At 33.5% G+C, this 17,760-nt stretch overlaps 1 protein-coding gene across 1 annotated transcript; it reads right to left on the bottom strand.

Moving 5' to 3' along the window:
* Positions 1 to 4,943: 4,943 nt before the first annotated feature.
* Positions 4,944 to 17,091, bottom strand: LOC126976561 (lebocin-4-like). Its single transcript, XM_050824944.1, has 2 exons — positions 16,660 to 17,091; positions 4,944 to 5,380 (listed from the first exon to the last, which is right to left on the bottom strand). Exons 1-2 carry the CDS (start codon positions 17,044 to 17,046, stop codon positions 5,126 to 5,128), a joined length of 642 nt encoding a protein of 213 aa, XP_050680901.1. The 5' UTR covers positions 17,047 to 17,091; the 3' UTR covers positions 4,944 to 5,125.
* Positions 17,092 to 17,760: the final 669 nt, after the last annotated feature.

The raw sequence follows: 17,760 nt of genomic DNA on the forward strand, positions 1-17,760 counted from the left end.
GCAAGGCGCAAATTCGGTTCTTACCTCTGAATGGGCGCTTCCCGGTACCAGTATCTTCTATTTGACCGCATACAACGAAGAGTGGCTTGAATCATCGACGATCAGGCCACCTCCGATCAGCTTGATTCTTTGCGTATAGATATGGGTTCTCTCTACATCACCTACCGTATATATCACAGGGAGTGCTCAGAGGAGTTCCACCAAACTGTGGTGGAATTATGTCAAAATGTGAAATTCGACCGCATCACGTTGACTTTTGGTATTCAGACCACTCGTTTTGCAAGAAACTTTTTTCCTCGTACAACTTCTTTGTGAAATCAATTACCGACTGCAGTTTTCTCGAACCGATACGACTCAGGGTTTCAAGCATTGAGCATATTTTAATTCAATAATTAAAGTGGGAAACCTTAAAGGCCGTTTTGCAAATGTCCATATGTGACTGCCTCACCACTATCATACATCAAGTTGGTCTCATATCCGTTTGCCCTCTCTTATATAAAAGTATACCCTATTACTTTTCTTGATGTTAAAGTACAACATCCAGTGGATCTTTCCTTTAAGTATAATAAAGCCAGCATTTTATACAAAAGCGTTTATAAATAGAACTTTAATGAAACAAACTGAAAGAATAACAGAATTTCCACAACTTGTGAACAATATGCACCGCTGAGTACTTTCAAAGAGACGCTGACTCGACGAAATACAGTCCAAGCATTTAGTGCAATAATTATTACGGAATTGTTGGCATAAAATTAAATTTAACACTGCCATATATACATTTTTATAGAACAGGTTTTCACCGCTAACCTTGTGTATACAATGACTATATTTGCTTACTTTGTTATTCTTTATCGTTAACCCCATATTTGGGAGAACCTTCTCAATAATTTTCTTAAACATATTGTCATAAAAGTCGAGAGATGTGACGACTCAAAAAAAACTATTTGTTTTCTGTTTTCAGCTCTTTTTGACAATAATACCATAGAATATATGATACGATACATACCTTCTTAATTATCACCATTGCCACATAATATTGTTTATGTTATATTTATTGTTTTTATATAATATTCCTCTACAAATTAGTTGTTCCAGTCTTCCTGAAGAATAGGCGAGTCCTAGTTCATTTAACTAACCTGAATCGGGGAAAATCTCAACAATATTAGAACAATTTATGTTTTAAAAGTGATAACCTTCACTTCTGGGATTAAAGATGAAGCCACAACCTGAGAGTTGAACAAATCATACAAGTTTTTATAAACTATACGTCACTCGAACCGTTGGCTCAGTTGGAAAGAGTGCACGCACGGAACGCGAGAGGTCGCGGGTTCGAGTCCCGCATCGTTCATAAAATTTTGTTTACAGCTTTATTTGTGGTAATTTATTTTTAGAACACACAAACCCACATTCACATATAATTATGAAAATAAGTGATTATAGTTATCAACGCAATCCAAAAGAAAGGATTCAAATTGTCATCATTTATCTTATAATAGCCGTAAGAACACAATTATAATATTTAAAAAATAAAGTTTTTATAAGAGACCTTACAGAGGCGATAGCCGCTACTCACCTACTGAGTTCCGACCGGCTATGGTCACAGTTGCTGTTGCTAGCAGGCAGCTATTTAATTATTTACAGTTTGTTCCGAAATTATATTATGGAAAATTTATTAATTTAGGTGAATTATATTTTTTTTCAGCGTTCGGGAAGTGTCGCAAAATCTTCTTTTCCCAAATACCACGATGTCTTAAGACGAAGTTAACTATGGGCCTTATCATGGTCGCTCAGAGGGCAATGGAGTGTGCAATGCTCGGAGATTTCCTGCGAATCAGAAATGAGGAGATCCATAGGGGAACCAAAGTCACTCAGTCGTTGTGAACCTGAAGTGGCTGTGGGAAGGGCAAGATGGACTAATGATCTGGTCAAGATCGCCGGAATAGCTCGGATGAAGGCAGTGCACGATCGATGGTCATGGAAATCTTTAGGGGAGGCCTTTGTTCAGCAGTGGACGTCTTCAGACGCAGACGCAGATGTCCGTGCGTTCAATTAATGTCACTATTGAAACAAACGAACGGATGACGAAGTAAAAATAATTTCCAAGTTTAATTAACATGTTGCACGTGTCGCTACAAATTTATTTAGAACCAAATTCAACCCTTTGAATGCCACGTACGAAGGACATTTGCGTTTATCAACTTAACTAGAATACCTAGCCCCGGCTTAATTACTCACACGTACGGTACTCGAGAAGCGTCGAGTTAATTAAAGGAAGTTTACTCAAGGGTAGTTGTCTCAATTGGATAATACGAGAATGAACTAGATAAATAGAGTTAATATTTTTTCAGTAAATTTATTGAAGTAGGCGTTACTTTGCGGAAATCCATAATTATACAAATGATTTGGGCTTTTCTTTATTGTTCATTCCGCCAATATTTGTCTTTAAACAGTGCGACACGTGTTTCGCCTCTACACGAGGCATCCTCAGGACGTGTTAACTCGCCAAAATCTGGTACCAGACAAGTCTCGTTAAGAGCAGTCTCAGTCAACACGTCCTGAGGATGCCTCGTGTAGAGGGGAAACACGTGTCTCATTGTTTAAAGACAAATATTGGCGGAATTAGCACTAAAGAAAAACTGAAATCATTTGGATTTTTTCAGTAATTTAAGCATTTCGAACGCTGTATTTTTTTATAGTTTATTTTTTATAATCAGTTAAGTACGAGTCGTGTTCTCACAAGAATGATACACAAATGATAATTCAGTACAAGTATAAAATAAATCATTTTACACCTTAAAGGACAAAGAAATTACTCTTAAGAAGTATATCAAAAGTTATACTATTTGCCATTTACCACCACTGCGGGAATGGTTGAGCTTTAATGAGAATAAGTTTCAAGAAACTCATAGCCATTTCATTCATCTATTCATCCATTCAGCATTTTAAAATTATTTAAAATAATCACGTGAGGATGATGTTATCTATGTGGACTGCAGTGCTGAAAAGGAGGACAAACGAGCGTAGGGGTAACCTGGTGTTAAGTGATCACCGCTGCCCACATTCTCTTGCAACACCAGAGGAATTACAGGACGTTGCCAGCCTTTAAGTAAGATGTACGCGCTTTTTTTTGAAGGTACCTATGTCGTATCATCCCGGAAACACCGCAAAAGGAAGTTTATTCCACAGCTTTGTACAACGTGGATGGAGGACACACATCCAGATGGTGGGGATGATATCCTAACTTGTGGCGGCAGGAATCATGTGAAACAGCTCTTCGGAACACTCCCCATGCTGTGGCTAACAAACATTACTTTAGTTCTTGTATTTTATCATATTATGTACCTATATATAGGTACAAAACTTGTATTTAAATTTGTTAAGCAGAGTTATGTTCGGACGATCGTAAAAGGTCTTTTTAAAAATTATTATTTATTACACAAATCACTAATTACAATAATATTAGAATATGTATTACTCAATACAAGACTGGAGCGAAAGTGAACAATAAAAATATTAAATTAGAGACAATCGAAGTTCAGCGTCAGCGTCCATTCACTTGTGCACTCTGCAACTCAGCTCTTTCACACCGATGGGGCCCTGGTAACGGCAGTCAGGGAAAAATAAAACAGCATTTAATTACTAATCACTATAATACAGGAATTACAATAATAACTTTTATCATTCAAATATATACGCTTGTAATAATTTAACAACACTTTAACACTGCAGAACAAGTAATTTAATCCCAAGCAAGACATTATAATATACCGTTATACTATACCCTCTGCCACCCCTCTTCTCTCCTCTCCTCGCCCCTACTCTACTCGCCTCACACTACACTCCGCTACACTAGCGCCACCTCTTATACACCCGCTCCTCACTTCCCTTGACTAGTTACAAAATATTTTATTTCATATTTATTTACGTATTAAAATATAACACAATCAGGCAATACACTAAAACACAGAAAATTCAGACATTCATTACACTCATACAAAATAATTATAATATTTATTATTTCATGACAGAGTCCCGGCATAACGCTACGCGTTGTACGCGTAGCGCGATTAAATAATCAGTCAAATCTTATTTTTAATTAATTTCTTATGATTAATGCATTATATTTATCAGTATTCGTATGTGTATTTTATATTCTCCTTCTATGTGAGCCCCACTTGATGGGGGTCAAGAGATGCGTTGTCGGTCTTGAACCTTAATTATTAAATTGAATTATGCTCAATGCTTGAAACCCTGAGTCGTATCGGTTCGAGAAAACTGCAGTCGGTAATTGATTTCACAAAGAAGTTGCACGAGGAAAAAAGTTTCTTGCAAAACGAGTGCTTTCAATGGCAAAAGTCAACGTGATGCGGTCGAATTCAGAAGTTTCTGAAAAAGTGTTCGTGGCTCTCTATTCAGAGATGTTATTGTACCTTGATTATTTAATTGACAATTTCATCACACGCTCAAGTGCGATGTTGAAATTAGGCGGCAAGATTTGGTCAAATTAATAATATATGATTTATTTTCTAAAAGATTGATTCGTTTAGAATTCTTTTTGATGTCATATACTAGATACTACTACCGCTTCGAAATAAATGGCGCTCTGAGAGAGAAATAGCGGCGTGAAGTAAGAAACTCTCCCAGCATTCTTTTACGGCCGATTTAAATAACGTATCTCTAGTTACGAATACATCACCGATTAAAGACGCGATCTCATCTATCCATAGTTTTGTCCAGTATAGTTATAGTCCAATGCTATCTATCGATAGGGTATTGAAATGTAAGTAAGCGTAAAAGGATAGATTTGTCTTACCTCGGGTAAGTTAAACTAAGGATAGATAGGTTATTTAAAACGGCCGTTAATCAAGAAACTTAACCAAGCCTTATCATCAGGTGTCATTGAACTTGCAGGCTTAACAATAAATACATATTACAACATTATATTTAATTTATTTTTAATATTTTAAATTTTTTTAAATACACAAACTTCAATCACTATATTACATATCCAAAGACATAAATATTTATATAATAAATCATTCAAATTTAGTTATTCATTTCCATATTACGTAAAGACCAAATCCATTCTGTATTTTCACGAAAATAACGATATGCTTAAATAATTTCACTCATTCGCTGGATACTCCATTGCAGCGTTTTCAATATTTTCAGCGTACCGACGATGGCGATTGTGGCCTCCAATCACTTTCCATGGTTCAACTTTTGCGTTCGGATTCCAATTGGGTATAATTATTTTAGGTCTGGTTAACTTAGGAAGTTGAATATCACGTTCTTCTCGGTTCAAAGCATGGCCCGAGGTCCATGCAAATAGCACGACAAGTATGAAGAAAAAAATAGAAACTGCCTTGTACATGTTGCTTTATTGAATCAACTCTGACATGAAACTTGTTGAGACACGTTATTTATACAGACTGGGAACAAGTTTGCATTAATTTTCTGAGTTATACATTTGAAAGGTAAAGAACCGAATCCCAACTTTATAAACGGACTTGAAGATGTTCTTATCGGGGACTTAACCCAGCGTTTACTCATTTTAATATAACCTTCTGACCCTGTAGCAATTATAATATTATTGATTCGTAATGTACCATTAACTTATCGTCGTAAGAATGTGCATATCTACGAGTATACGTATAGATAAAATTGGAGTGTCTGTTTGTAATATTTGAATAACCGTTTTTACTACATGTATATGAATATATATACGGAACACACTCAAAAATATTTTTTTTTACAATTTTTGTCTGTCTGTCTGTCTGTTTGTTCCGGCTAATCTCTGAAATGGCTGGACTGATTTTGACGGGATTTTATTGGCAGGCAGCTGAGGTAACAAGGAGTAACTAATGCTACGTGTATTTTAGAAAAAAATATTTTATTTTAGCAAAATATAATATATTTTTCTAAAATAATACTAATAATACATAATGTTGCAATGTCCCAGAAACTCTAAAAATAATTTATATGGCAAACGTTGTTTTGTCATTAAAAATATATTACGAAGTTTTATGGAAAACAAATTTAGGACTTATTATCACCATAAATGACGTATTCCTTCAAATAAAATTTCACCCTTAGATTAAGGTTTTATCTCTGCTGCGCTCCAACTAGTTTCCGAAGGCATAGTCACAAAGTGCAGTAATAATTATGCTACGCACAAATGGGCGTACTCGAGCCAGTCTCGAACAATGTGTGACGTTGACGTGCCACATGTTCTGTTAAACTTTGCTAATAATTGAAACTAAAATGCAGATTTGCGTAGTAAAACTTTGTAAAAATAATACTAAGTACAAGAAATAAGAATGGGATCACAAATCATCAGAAAGTATTTTGTATTTTATTAATTTCAATGTAAAATAACACGAAGCGTATGTTACAAAATTTGAAAAATGCCATGGAGAGTGCCATGAGTGCAAGATGCCACGCACACAAGCATCTAATAGTTGCTTTAATAAAAAAGCTGTTATTCTTAAGTAGTGCGGTGTCTAGTTGGAGCGAATCAGAGGTGAATCCTTAATCCAAGATTCACCATTTTATTTTATTTTTTATGGGGCTGTAGCGTGCAGTATTGTTCTTAGTTCTATTTAAATTACATGAATTAATTATAACTAATCACCAAGTTGCAAGCAAGAGTTTACAAAATGCCGCAGAACATTTTTCTTCTTTAGATTTTTTACAAAGCGGAGCCTAATTCTGAATATTATCCATAAATTATTGACATTAGTGAAGGTTTCTAAGTAAAATTGTTTGTACATTATTTAATGTTTTATTTTTATTTGAACATAAATGCCTAGAAAATGTAAAAAAAATATATCTATATATATAAAAATGAATTGCTGTTCGTTAGTCTCGCTAAAACTAAACTTGAGAACGGCTGGACCGATTTGGCTAATTTTGGTCTTGAATTATTTGTGGAAGTCCAGGGAAGGTTGAAAAGGTGAGTAAATATGAAAATTCTCGGAATAAAATAAACATAAACAAAAATTTTGTTCTTCCTTTGATATGTCCCCCGTCGTTCAGAAATCAAACTGAAAGAATAGTTTAAATAAATAACTAATTAGAATCTATACATCTTTCTATCTCTCAGGAGATAAAAAATAAACTTAATTTTCGCTAATAGTTGGTCAATTAACCGCTACGTGCGAGAACTTTATTTACTTCGGTTATCCATTGTGATAGTGACGTTTCAATTCTTAAAAAACATTATTTTATTTATTATATTAAGAAAAACTTCGGTCGGGTCAGCTAGTTATAAATAAATAATTAAGATAAGTATTCTTGATTTGTTTAGTATATCTTGGCTTATGTAGTAGATTTTGTTCATTTCCTAATTTCAATTAGATGTAGAATGGTTGTTTTATAGTTTATACTTATTTTATTATAAATATTTCACACACATTTTTTCGCATGCAATTCACCTTAAAAGGTAATGCATTTAGTAATAAGACCTTTGTAACTTAGCAAAATTATAAATGTAATATTGTCATTACCACTGGTAAATCTAAATAAATAAATACATACTCTATGTTGTACATAAACAGTTATAATATATAGCTTTTCTCGAAAAACCCATGGGCTAGAGTAGAATAATATTTCATTTTAATTTCCTCGCTAATAGCGAAATAAACGCTTTTTAATTCAGTATGATTTACGGCCGTTCCCAATATATAGTATATTATCTACAGATAGAGATAAATTACTACCATCTACTGTCAGTAATTAGCTGTCAATAATTTGAAGCTATCCTAATATACCCGATAAGTCATTCTTATCACCTTATATTGGGACGCGTGAATTGCAATAATTTGCATACAAACTTTATATCGCTGGTAAACAATACGTCGTCCCATGGACAGACAGCGTGTACGTATAAGGTGAGTTACCCTCGATAAGTTTATTGGGACAGAAAAGTCAACGATAGTTACGATTTTTTATCTCAAGTAGGCCACAACTGGAGATAGACAGAATATTGGGAATGGCCGTTAGAGAACCGAGTTGTCACTTGTTTTGAGAGCTGTTGAAAGAGCATGAAACTACGAAATGCACTTTATTCTGTAGTATATCCAGGACCAATACCATCAAAATAAGTGCGTACCTAAACGCTCCTATGGTATTTGAGAAGGGCATACGATATATCTATACATATAAATAAAATTGGAGTGTCTGTTTGTAATATTGAAATAACCGTCTTTTTCTACATGTATATGAATATATATATGGAACATACACCAAAATATTTTTTTTTACAATTTTTGTCTGTCTGTCTGTCTGTTTGTTCCGGCTAATCTCTGAAATGGCTGGACCGATTTTGATGGGACTTTTATTGGCAGGTAGCAAGGAGTAACTAAGGCTACGATTATTTTAGATAAATGTTTTATTTTAGCAAAATAAAGTTATGTTGCAATGTCCAAGAAACGGTCTAACTGTGAAAATAATTTATATGGCAAAATAACGTTTGCCGGGTCAGCTAGTATTATATATACTTCTAAGATAGCTTGCTCCTTATTTCGTAAAAAAACGAAGCCAAATTTCCATGAGTACATCCTTCACCTTATTTTCTCGTTACCTTACTTTATAAACAAGGTAGATTAAGGATGATATAAACGAGAATCCTAAAATAACACATGACTTAATCCCGTAGTAACATATTATGATAAAACATTTTCTGTAAGTACACCTGGAGGGAAGGCACTTAATATTATATAAATTTTACGTAAAGGGAATATTTGTTTAATATAGTTAAGTATATTAGTTGCCGAGGCGTAAAATTAACGTTATTCAATATGAAAACATTACATTTTAGCTATTTGGGACTTAATATAATTAAGATCAGGGGCCTATTGCATAACAAAGTACAAGCTAATACTACATCTAATATATAAAATTCTCGTGTCATGGTGTTAAACTTTGAACTCCTCCGAAACGGCTTGACCGATTCTCATGAAATTTTGAGTGCATATTGGGTAGGTCTGAGAATCGGACAACATCTATTTTTCATCCCCCTAAATATTAAGGGTGGTCCACACGAATATATTTTTTTCTTTTTTTTTGAAATTTATTTTGAAATTTGTTTGATTATGAGTCAGCATTAAACAATACATACAACTTCAAATGTTCACCCATCTACGATCAACAGTTACTTTTGTATCGCGATTTTAATATCGGCAATGCAACGTTTGCTGGGTCAGCTAGTATATATATATATATATATATATATATATATATATATACTAGCTGACCCAGCAAACAAATTCATAGCTAGTATATATATATATACTAGCTATGAATACCCGCTTCGCTGGGTCATTTTTAATTGTATACTTATTTGTTAATGTTAATAATCTATCACTACTTACTTCACAATTTTTTCACATAAAAGACACATTTTCTTTTTTCTTATTAATTTATTGATCTTACTTATTTTTACATTAAAATCTTACGACTAAGTAGACATTAATATCTTTTATCATCTAACATGAACTGATATCCTAAACATTTTTATTGAAATACATTCTTATATACTACATTTACAGTTTTGCATTCTGGTGCATAAACAAATAAATTTTCTTTCTGTCCTACGCGTGAAAAAGCTACATAGAGTTTACCATGTGAAAAACAGGATTCTTTTAAATTAACTCCACAAAATCGGAACGTCTGACCTTGCGCCTTATTGATAGTCATACTATAAGCTAATCGTACAGGAAATTGTAACCGTTTAAAATAGAATGGTAAATCATTCGAAATTATTGGAATTCTTGGTATAAAAACCAAGTTTTCTTTTTCTTTGCCAGTGAGAACTTCTGCCTCAATGATGTTGTTCAAAATTTGTTTTACGCATAATCTTGTACCATTGCACAATTTTGGCCTATTAAGATTTCGCATTAATATGACTGGTGATCCAATTTTTAGCTTTAATTCATGAGAAGGCATATCAGGTGGGTTTAATGAATTTAAAAATTCCGTTGGAAAGTATAAACTTTCATCTTGATTCATCATTGTATCTATTGATTTATAGATTTTTTCCTCTCCCGGTATCATTTCCTGTATTTTTTCATTTATTCGTTTTACTGCATCATTTTTTGTAACCAAAATTGTTCGCTCAGACAACCATGTTTTATTTAAATAATTTTGTTGTATGGATGGATAAATTTTGTCTATAAGGTGTTCTTCGGTGTCTACCACATGACATATCTCTTCAGTTAAAATTATTTTACCAGACTGTGGATCTAGTGGGTAGGTGCCATTCCCAATTTTCAAAAGATTGTCGGCAAACTCTTGTGCTTTTGGATCTCCAGTAATTAACGCTCGCATATTTTCTGTCAGTGATAACTTTTCAACATTGTTCCAAAAAATTGATCGCTTTAAACATGCATTTATTTCGTCAGCTGGTGTTGATTTTGGAATAACTGGTAACGTTTGTCTAAAATCCCCTGATAGTAGCAAAGCATCTCCCATTAGTTTTGTATTTTTCCGAAGATCCTGTAATGTTCTATCCAGTGCTTCCAGTGATTTTCGATGAGCCATCGTGCACTCATCCCATATTATAAGTTTGCATCTTATTAAAATTTGGCCACGTACAGAAAATTTTGTGATATTACAGACTGGGAATTCTTGTTCAGCTACATTTAATGGCAAATTTAGTGCAGAGTGTGCCGTTTTTCCACCATCCATTAATGTCGCGGCAATTCCAGAGGATGCTACTGCTAATGCTATTCCCGAATTGTAGCTAGGACCAAATTAATGAGGAAAGTTTTTCCAGTACCTCCGGGTGCATCTAAAAAGATTATTCCTCCTGCATTCGTCTCAATACGATTTATTATTGTGTTATATACTATTCGTTGTGTTCGTGTTAATTTTGGTTCATTTTCTTCAATGTAACGTTGCAATTCATCTTTATTATAATTAAGTTCTTTTGATAATTCAGAATTAGTCACGCTTAATTCGTTTCTTTTAGGAGATTGCACTCCGAGAGTAACTAAAGTTTGATTACATATTGCGAAACATCGATCTTCTAAAATTATCAAAGCTTCATTATAAATATTATCGTTGAATGTAATATTCATATCTTGATTTTCTCTACGTAGTCTTGCTAGAATATCATCACTCATACTATCACGATATTTCAGCCATAGTCTATTCGGATTTGAAGGATTACACGATGATAGAATTATAGCAAAGAGTTCTCGCAGTTGATTCGCTGTTGCTGTTTCTGCTGCCTCTTTCATTGCCTGCTCCCATTGATTATCATTTTCTAATAAACCACGACGCTGGCATGCTTCACGATACGTTTCGCAAATGTAACCATCTACTGTTCGAAGATCTTCAAAAGAAGTTGGTCCACGTACTTCATGAAGTAGTAGACGTAAATAGAAACATTCAGCATTCTTTGGATGTACCGTATATACTCGACCAATAGCTTTATCTTTAAAGACACCTTTAAATCCTTCAACCGAAACTCCTTTCTTTCGTCGATTAAATACTTTTCGCGATGAGTCCCATGTGTAATAACTGGGAACATCTCCATAAAGAAGAGTTCTAGCAAACAGATCACTTCGACACAATTCGAAAAATGCAGTTAACGTAGTATTAACAGGTTGGTTTGCAACTTTTTGTGCTGTTTGATTAGTAAAATATACCCGTTGCCCATTCTCAAGGTGAACTGCTAAGTGAAAAACAGCTGGATCCCTGCCATGAATCGGAAACCCCAATATACGCCAAGCTGCCTCATTACTATTTATATATCGTCCCATTTGATAACTTAAAATTTCATCATATCTATTTTCATTTGTAAATTCAAAGACAGCCATATCACTTCCTTTGTTAATATAGTTACACACATATTTAATTGACTGAACTGAACTGCAATATTCTACATTTATATGTGCATTAAACATTTTCGATAATAACGGATTATAAGGGACAACCCATCGATTATCAATTTCGATTTCTTCACCCCGTACTCAAATTTTTGCTGTAAATCCTCCTTCACTCGGTGGTCGACGTCGGTATTGCGGATATCCATCATCTCCCGTTTGCGTCTCACTCAAAAATGATCTTGGATATCGTTTTGAGCATTTATTATCTTTTATACAGGGTGATTGCATATTAAGTGCCCCGCAAGGTCCATGTATCATTTGTTTCACGATTATTTCATATAGAACAGGATCTTCAACCGGATTTGGGAATTCTGCTTTAATAACGTCATCGATTTGATTTGAGTGAATTTTTTCTTTCAGCCAAATTAAATTGTGTGAGTGTGGCAACCCTCTCTTTTGCCACTCAATGGAGAACATCCAGCTATTAACATTTCCGAAAATACAACTCTTCACAATTGCATTAATGAATTTTACTTGTTTCTGTTTAAACACGCGCGCAATTAAATCATGTCTGTCATGTGACTTTTGTCCAAATTGTAACTCATCTTTAATTTCCTTCCATGACGAATTGCACGTAAACGTTATGAATAAGTCAGGACGACCATATTTTCTCACATACGCCATTGCGTCTTGTGCATATTGAAGCATATGCCTAGGGCTACCAATGAATGTAGAAGGCAAAATTACTAATCGTCCCAAATTTTCAACATCCCCATCATTGGCTACCGCATCTCGTAAGTGAATATATTCATCCGTTCGTAATTTATTTTGATTTAGACGAATAAATAACAATCTTTCTGCTTCTATTTTTGCTTGCATATCAACAATAAACTGTAAAAACAATTTCCGACAGTTGAGTATATGATTGTATTTATTCACTCTCTCCATTATCCGATATGCGTAAAATTCCTTGGAAGAAACTTTTTTGTTTGTAGGGCTATTTGTTTGTGGATCAACATGCTGAATATTAAAATGGTAACCGTCTTCACCATGACAAAATATTAGTGGATACTGTAAGGCGTCATACATGTGATGAGTTTCAGCGATGCGTTCCAACTTATTACTTCTTCGATGTACCACAATATCCCTATATACTATAATATACTATAATTTTCTCGAAGTAATGTGAGACGTTGTTCTCTTTCGTCTGTAGTTTCATTTCTCCGTGACATTTTTTGCCTTTTCGATACAATTCGAGAACGTGAGAATACGCATTTACGTTTCGGCATCGTTAGTAATATTTTAATATTTTTTTTTCACCTTTTGCACACTGCACTAAAAAAAAAAAACTAAAAAAAAAAGAAACAATATTGTGTATTACACTGCACGTTAAAACTTTTGATTCTTCACTTTAAAAAACACTATACGCTGTTATTTATGATTATTTAATTTTTAATATTTATTTTTTCGTTATACAATTCTTATAAAAAATCGACTGAAGCACGGGTTTGACATTTCGGCTTATATAGTCGCAAAAATTATCCCCACTACCGACCAAACTTTCCGGATTGTTCCAATAATTTCGACTTTTAAGTATCTCAAGAAATTTTAAAAGTTTCTAGAACGATCCAGCATATTTCTAATCTATCAAAAAGTTGAGATACATTTTGGACCTTTCTAGATCATTGGAGGAATTTCCAGAACATTCTATATTGATCAGAAAATTAGCATACAATCTAGATCAATCTAGTAATATAAAGAACATTCTTAATCGTTCAAAACCGTGGCATATAAATCATTTCTAAAACATTCTGGAATATTCTAGATCATTCTAGAAATTTCTAGGTGATTCTAGAATTTTTTCGAACATTTCAAATATATTTGATCAATCAGAGCCTTGGAATACATTCCAAAGATATCCAAATTATTCTTGGATGTTCTAGATTATTCGATAAATTTCTAGATCATTCTAGAATTTTCTAAATCATTTTTATTCAATCAGAATTTAAACGTAGATTTTAGAACTCTTTATATAATTCTAGAATTTTCCAGATCATTCTAGACATTTCTGGATCATTCTAGAATTTTCTAGAACATTCTCATTCGATTAGAATCTAAATGTAGATTTTAGAACTTCCCAGATCATTTTAGAATTTTCTAGAACATTCTTATTTAATCAGAATCTAAACGTAGATTTTAGAACTCCCTACATCATTCCAGAATTTCCCAGATCATTCTAAACATTTCTGGATCATTCTAAAATTTTCTAGAACATTCTCATTCGATCAGAATCTAAACGTCGATTTTAGAACTTCCCATATCATTTTAGAACTTCCCAGATCATTTTGGAATTTTCTAGATCATTCTAGAATTTTCTAGATCATTCTAGAATTTTCTAGAACATTTTCGATCGATCAGAACATTGGTATACATATTAAAGCTTTCTAGAACATTCCAGAAATTTCCTGAACAATCCAGACCATTTTAGATCAATAATAGTCACATTTTCAAAGTTAACATCTTTCAACCCCCGTATCTTTTACACCCTTATAATTATCGACTTGCAACCACCATAGTGCACAATGGGAACCTTGTACCTATTGCCACATACAAACACTTTTGGTCTGCGATGCGTAGTTTTGGCTGCAAGGTGAAATATAGGGACACACACCTCCAATTTTATATATATAATAGAAAAAAATAATAATAGATATTAGTGCGAAATGCAAAACCTCAAGCAGTGAAGCAGAGAATATTCCATTGGATGTTATATATATGTTACAAAGTCTTTATCAAATTAAATTTCATAATATGACAATTTCGCTGTGAATTTAATAGCGAAATTTTTTTCACAAAATGTGTTTTTGGTCTATTTTCAAGGTTTAGCCAAATCTAAACAACCTTACGACGCTTACAAATATCTCAACAAATACACGTTGGGTTGCTGTTTTTTGAGACTATTTCTATGACGTAAATAAATCTACTACTGTAACCCTAGTCTGTACCTAGGTTTAGTCAAGATTTAGCCAATCTTAAGAACCTTACAACGTTTGCAAAAATCTCAAAAAGTACACATTGAGATTCAGTTTTTGAGAGTATTTCAATGACGTAATTAAATCTATTACTGTAACCCTTGTCTGTAACTAGGTTTAGTCAAGGTTTAGCCAAATTTGAACAACCTTAAAACGTTTGCAAAAATCTCAAAAAGTACACATTGAGATTCAGTTTTTGAGAGTATTTCTATGACTTTATTAAATCTACTACTGTATCTAGGTAGGTAATCTTATCTAGGTTAGTAATAAAATTGTTACAATTCTAACATCCATAATTATTGTTCAAATATTTATGTACAAATAGCTTTTGTTACAATTTATAATATTATGTCTTATTGTTCGCAAATTAATAATCGTTTATACATAAACATTAATTGCAGTTACTTATTCTTTTATATTTGACGACTCATATAGTCCTTAATTATTAACGGTCCTATTAGTTACAACTGTAAAATAAATTAAAAAAACCGAAATCAAACCTATCAATAGGGAGTATTTTATTAATATTAAAGGTATCATTAGGTGTGTATAAGAGGTGTATTAAATTAAAACTTTATTATCTAAGTTATTTTATACTTTTCAGTTTTTGAAGTCGGTTTTTTTAAACGTAGTTTTTTTCATTTTTTACTTTTTATTCTATGGAATAGGTTGTTCTGTAAACTATAGTAGGATTTTAGTAGATTATATCAGGTAAACTATAAGATTTCGTTGCTTTTTATTGTGATGTATTAAACAGAATTTCTTTAAGTATAGGTAGGCCTACGAAATATCGGAGATGAATCATGTAAATTGGATCATAAATCTAATCTTTGTATATAAATAAAAATAATACTGATCGAATTGAGAACCTCCTCGTTTTTGGAGTCGGTTAAAAAATGCGAATAACACGCATAACATGAAAAAAAAATGAAATCTATGCCCAATATATTTTATATCGTCTCTACATTAGATATAATATAGGTCATTACATCACGTCATTACGTCATACAGCGTAGAATCAGAATAATTTTGTCGATTGCTGGACAAAGGCCTCCCTCAAAGATCTCCACGACGATCGGTCCTATGCTGCCCTCATCCAACCTATCCCGGCGATCTTGACCAGAACATTGGTACATTGTGGGGGGCCTACCAATAATGCATCTTCCGTGGTCGCCATTCGATACTGCCCCAATTGCCATGCCCACTACCACTTCGGTTTCGCAATCATCCGGACTATGTCGGTTACTTTGGTTCTCCTACGGATCTCCTCATTTCTGATTGGGTCTCATAGGAAATCTTCGAGCACAGCCCTCTCGATTTCCCTCTTATCGATCATGAGCTTTCTTATAAGGCCCTTAGTTACCATATTTAGCGACCACGACCACACACTGCTTAACAACCTTTATCTTGTTACACTTCAATAGAATCAGTATATAATTAGTAAAATAAAAGAACTCAAGGATTGAATAATTGTTTATTTGCAATATTTGGTAAAAGTTAATAATTTTAGAACATTTTATTAGGCAAAAGCACTCTACCATAATTTATGCGATTCAATAGTCTGTGGTGATCATTACTTTGTTGATAGCAGTTTACAATACGGCCAAAATTTCGAGAGTTCTTTATTAATCAGCCGACAGATATATATATAGACTATTTACTTGAATGTAATTAATTTATAACCGTGTATGTTAATAAACATAATTAAATATTAGCTTAGACAGTATCAAACACAGAACAGGTATCTGTTTTAGCTGTTCTGTGGTGTGAAAACTATTTAAAAAATTGCCTTAATTGGTTTCGAAGACTTCTCTTGCATTACGGCGATTGTAGCCAGGATGTGTTGCACCATTATCACCTCTTGTACGGGAATTGCTGCTTCCTCCATGGCGCTTACTGCTGGGAGAGTCCAGACTGCGTGCATATCTTCTATTCGCGTCTATTTGCACATCGTCAATATAAGGTGGTAAGTATGGATGATCACCAGTTGTTGGTGCACGAGGAATGTCACCTTGGTACAACCATTGTGGTTGATCTCTTGCGCCATCAGTGTCTCGGACGGTGCGAATGATAATCGGCTTTCGAGGTGGAGGTCGGTATGTGGGTAGAATGAACTTTTGCGATGTCACTTCAGCGGCAAATACTGCCAATAAAATGGCTAATGGTATAAGCTTCAACATCTTCGAGATATATTTCTGAGTACCGACGGTAAGAAACTGATCTTGTATTATCATTGCAGACGTTTTTATAGATGGCCGTATGAGGAAAATTGATGAAACAAAAACATTAGGTTCTTACCCGAAGTTCATTCAAGTCTTTACAAATATGAAATACAAAAGCAATAATACAATTATACGAGTCATAAAAGTTATCAAGACGTTATCGACATGTTTGCATAATAAATTTACTTTGCCAGTAGGGGAAAAACATACGGTTTAGTACCTAAGTAACCTTTCTAATTGCTTTTTAAACCTTGGCAAAGAAAATAAAATTTAATACATTTTCTCAAATAGTAGACTTTTAGTAGTAAACACATTGGTGTTTAGCGTGCAGATTATTAATTGAATCTCCTGCATTTAAAGTTGAAATTCATTGTTTTTAATTTAAATGTATTCTATACAATGTTTTTGTATGAAATAAATATTTCAGAGCGTAATTTCTATAATAAATTATAATTGTAAAAACACGAGTTCTAATAGTGATAGTGATCAATATTTTTTTTCGCAAAACTATTAAAAAACGTCGTTTGATGCACGTGCAGAATAAATGTCATTTCCATCTATTGTTGACCCATGTCTGCGGCTTGGGTAAACAAACCGGGACTCGTGTAGAAATGAGAATATACTTTCCCATTTGGTATTGTGATACCTATGTACATCAATTTAAAAAAAACC

This window comes from Leptidea sinapis, chromosome 41, assembly GCF_905404315.1.
Source record: "Leptidea sinapis chromosome 41, ilLepSina1.1, whole genome shotgun sequence".
Lineage (NCBI taxonomy): Eukaryota > Metazoa > Arthropoda > Insecta > Lepidoptera > Pieridae > Leptidea > Leptidea sinapis.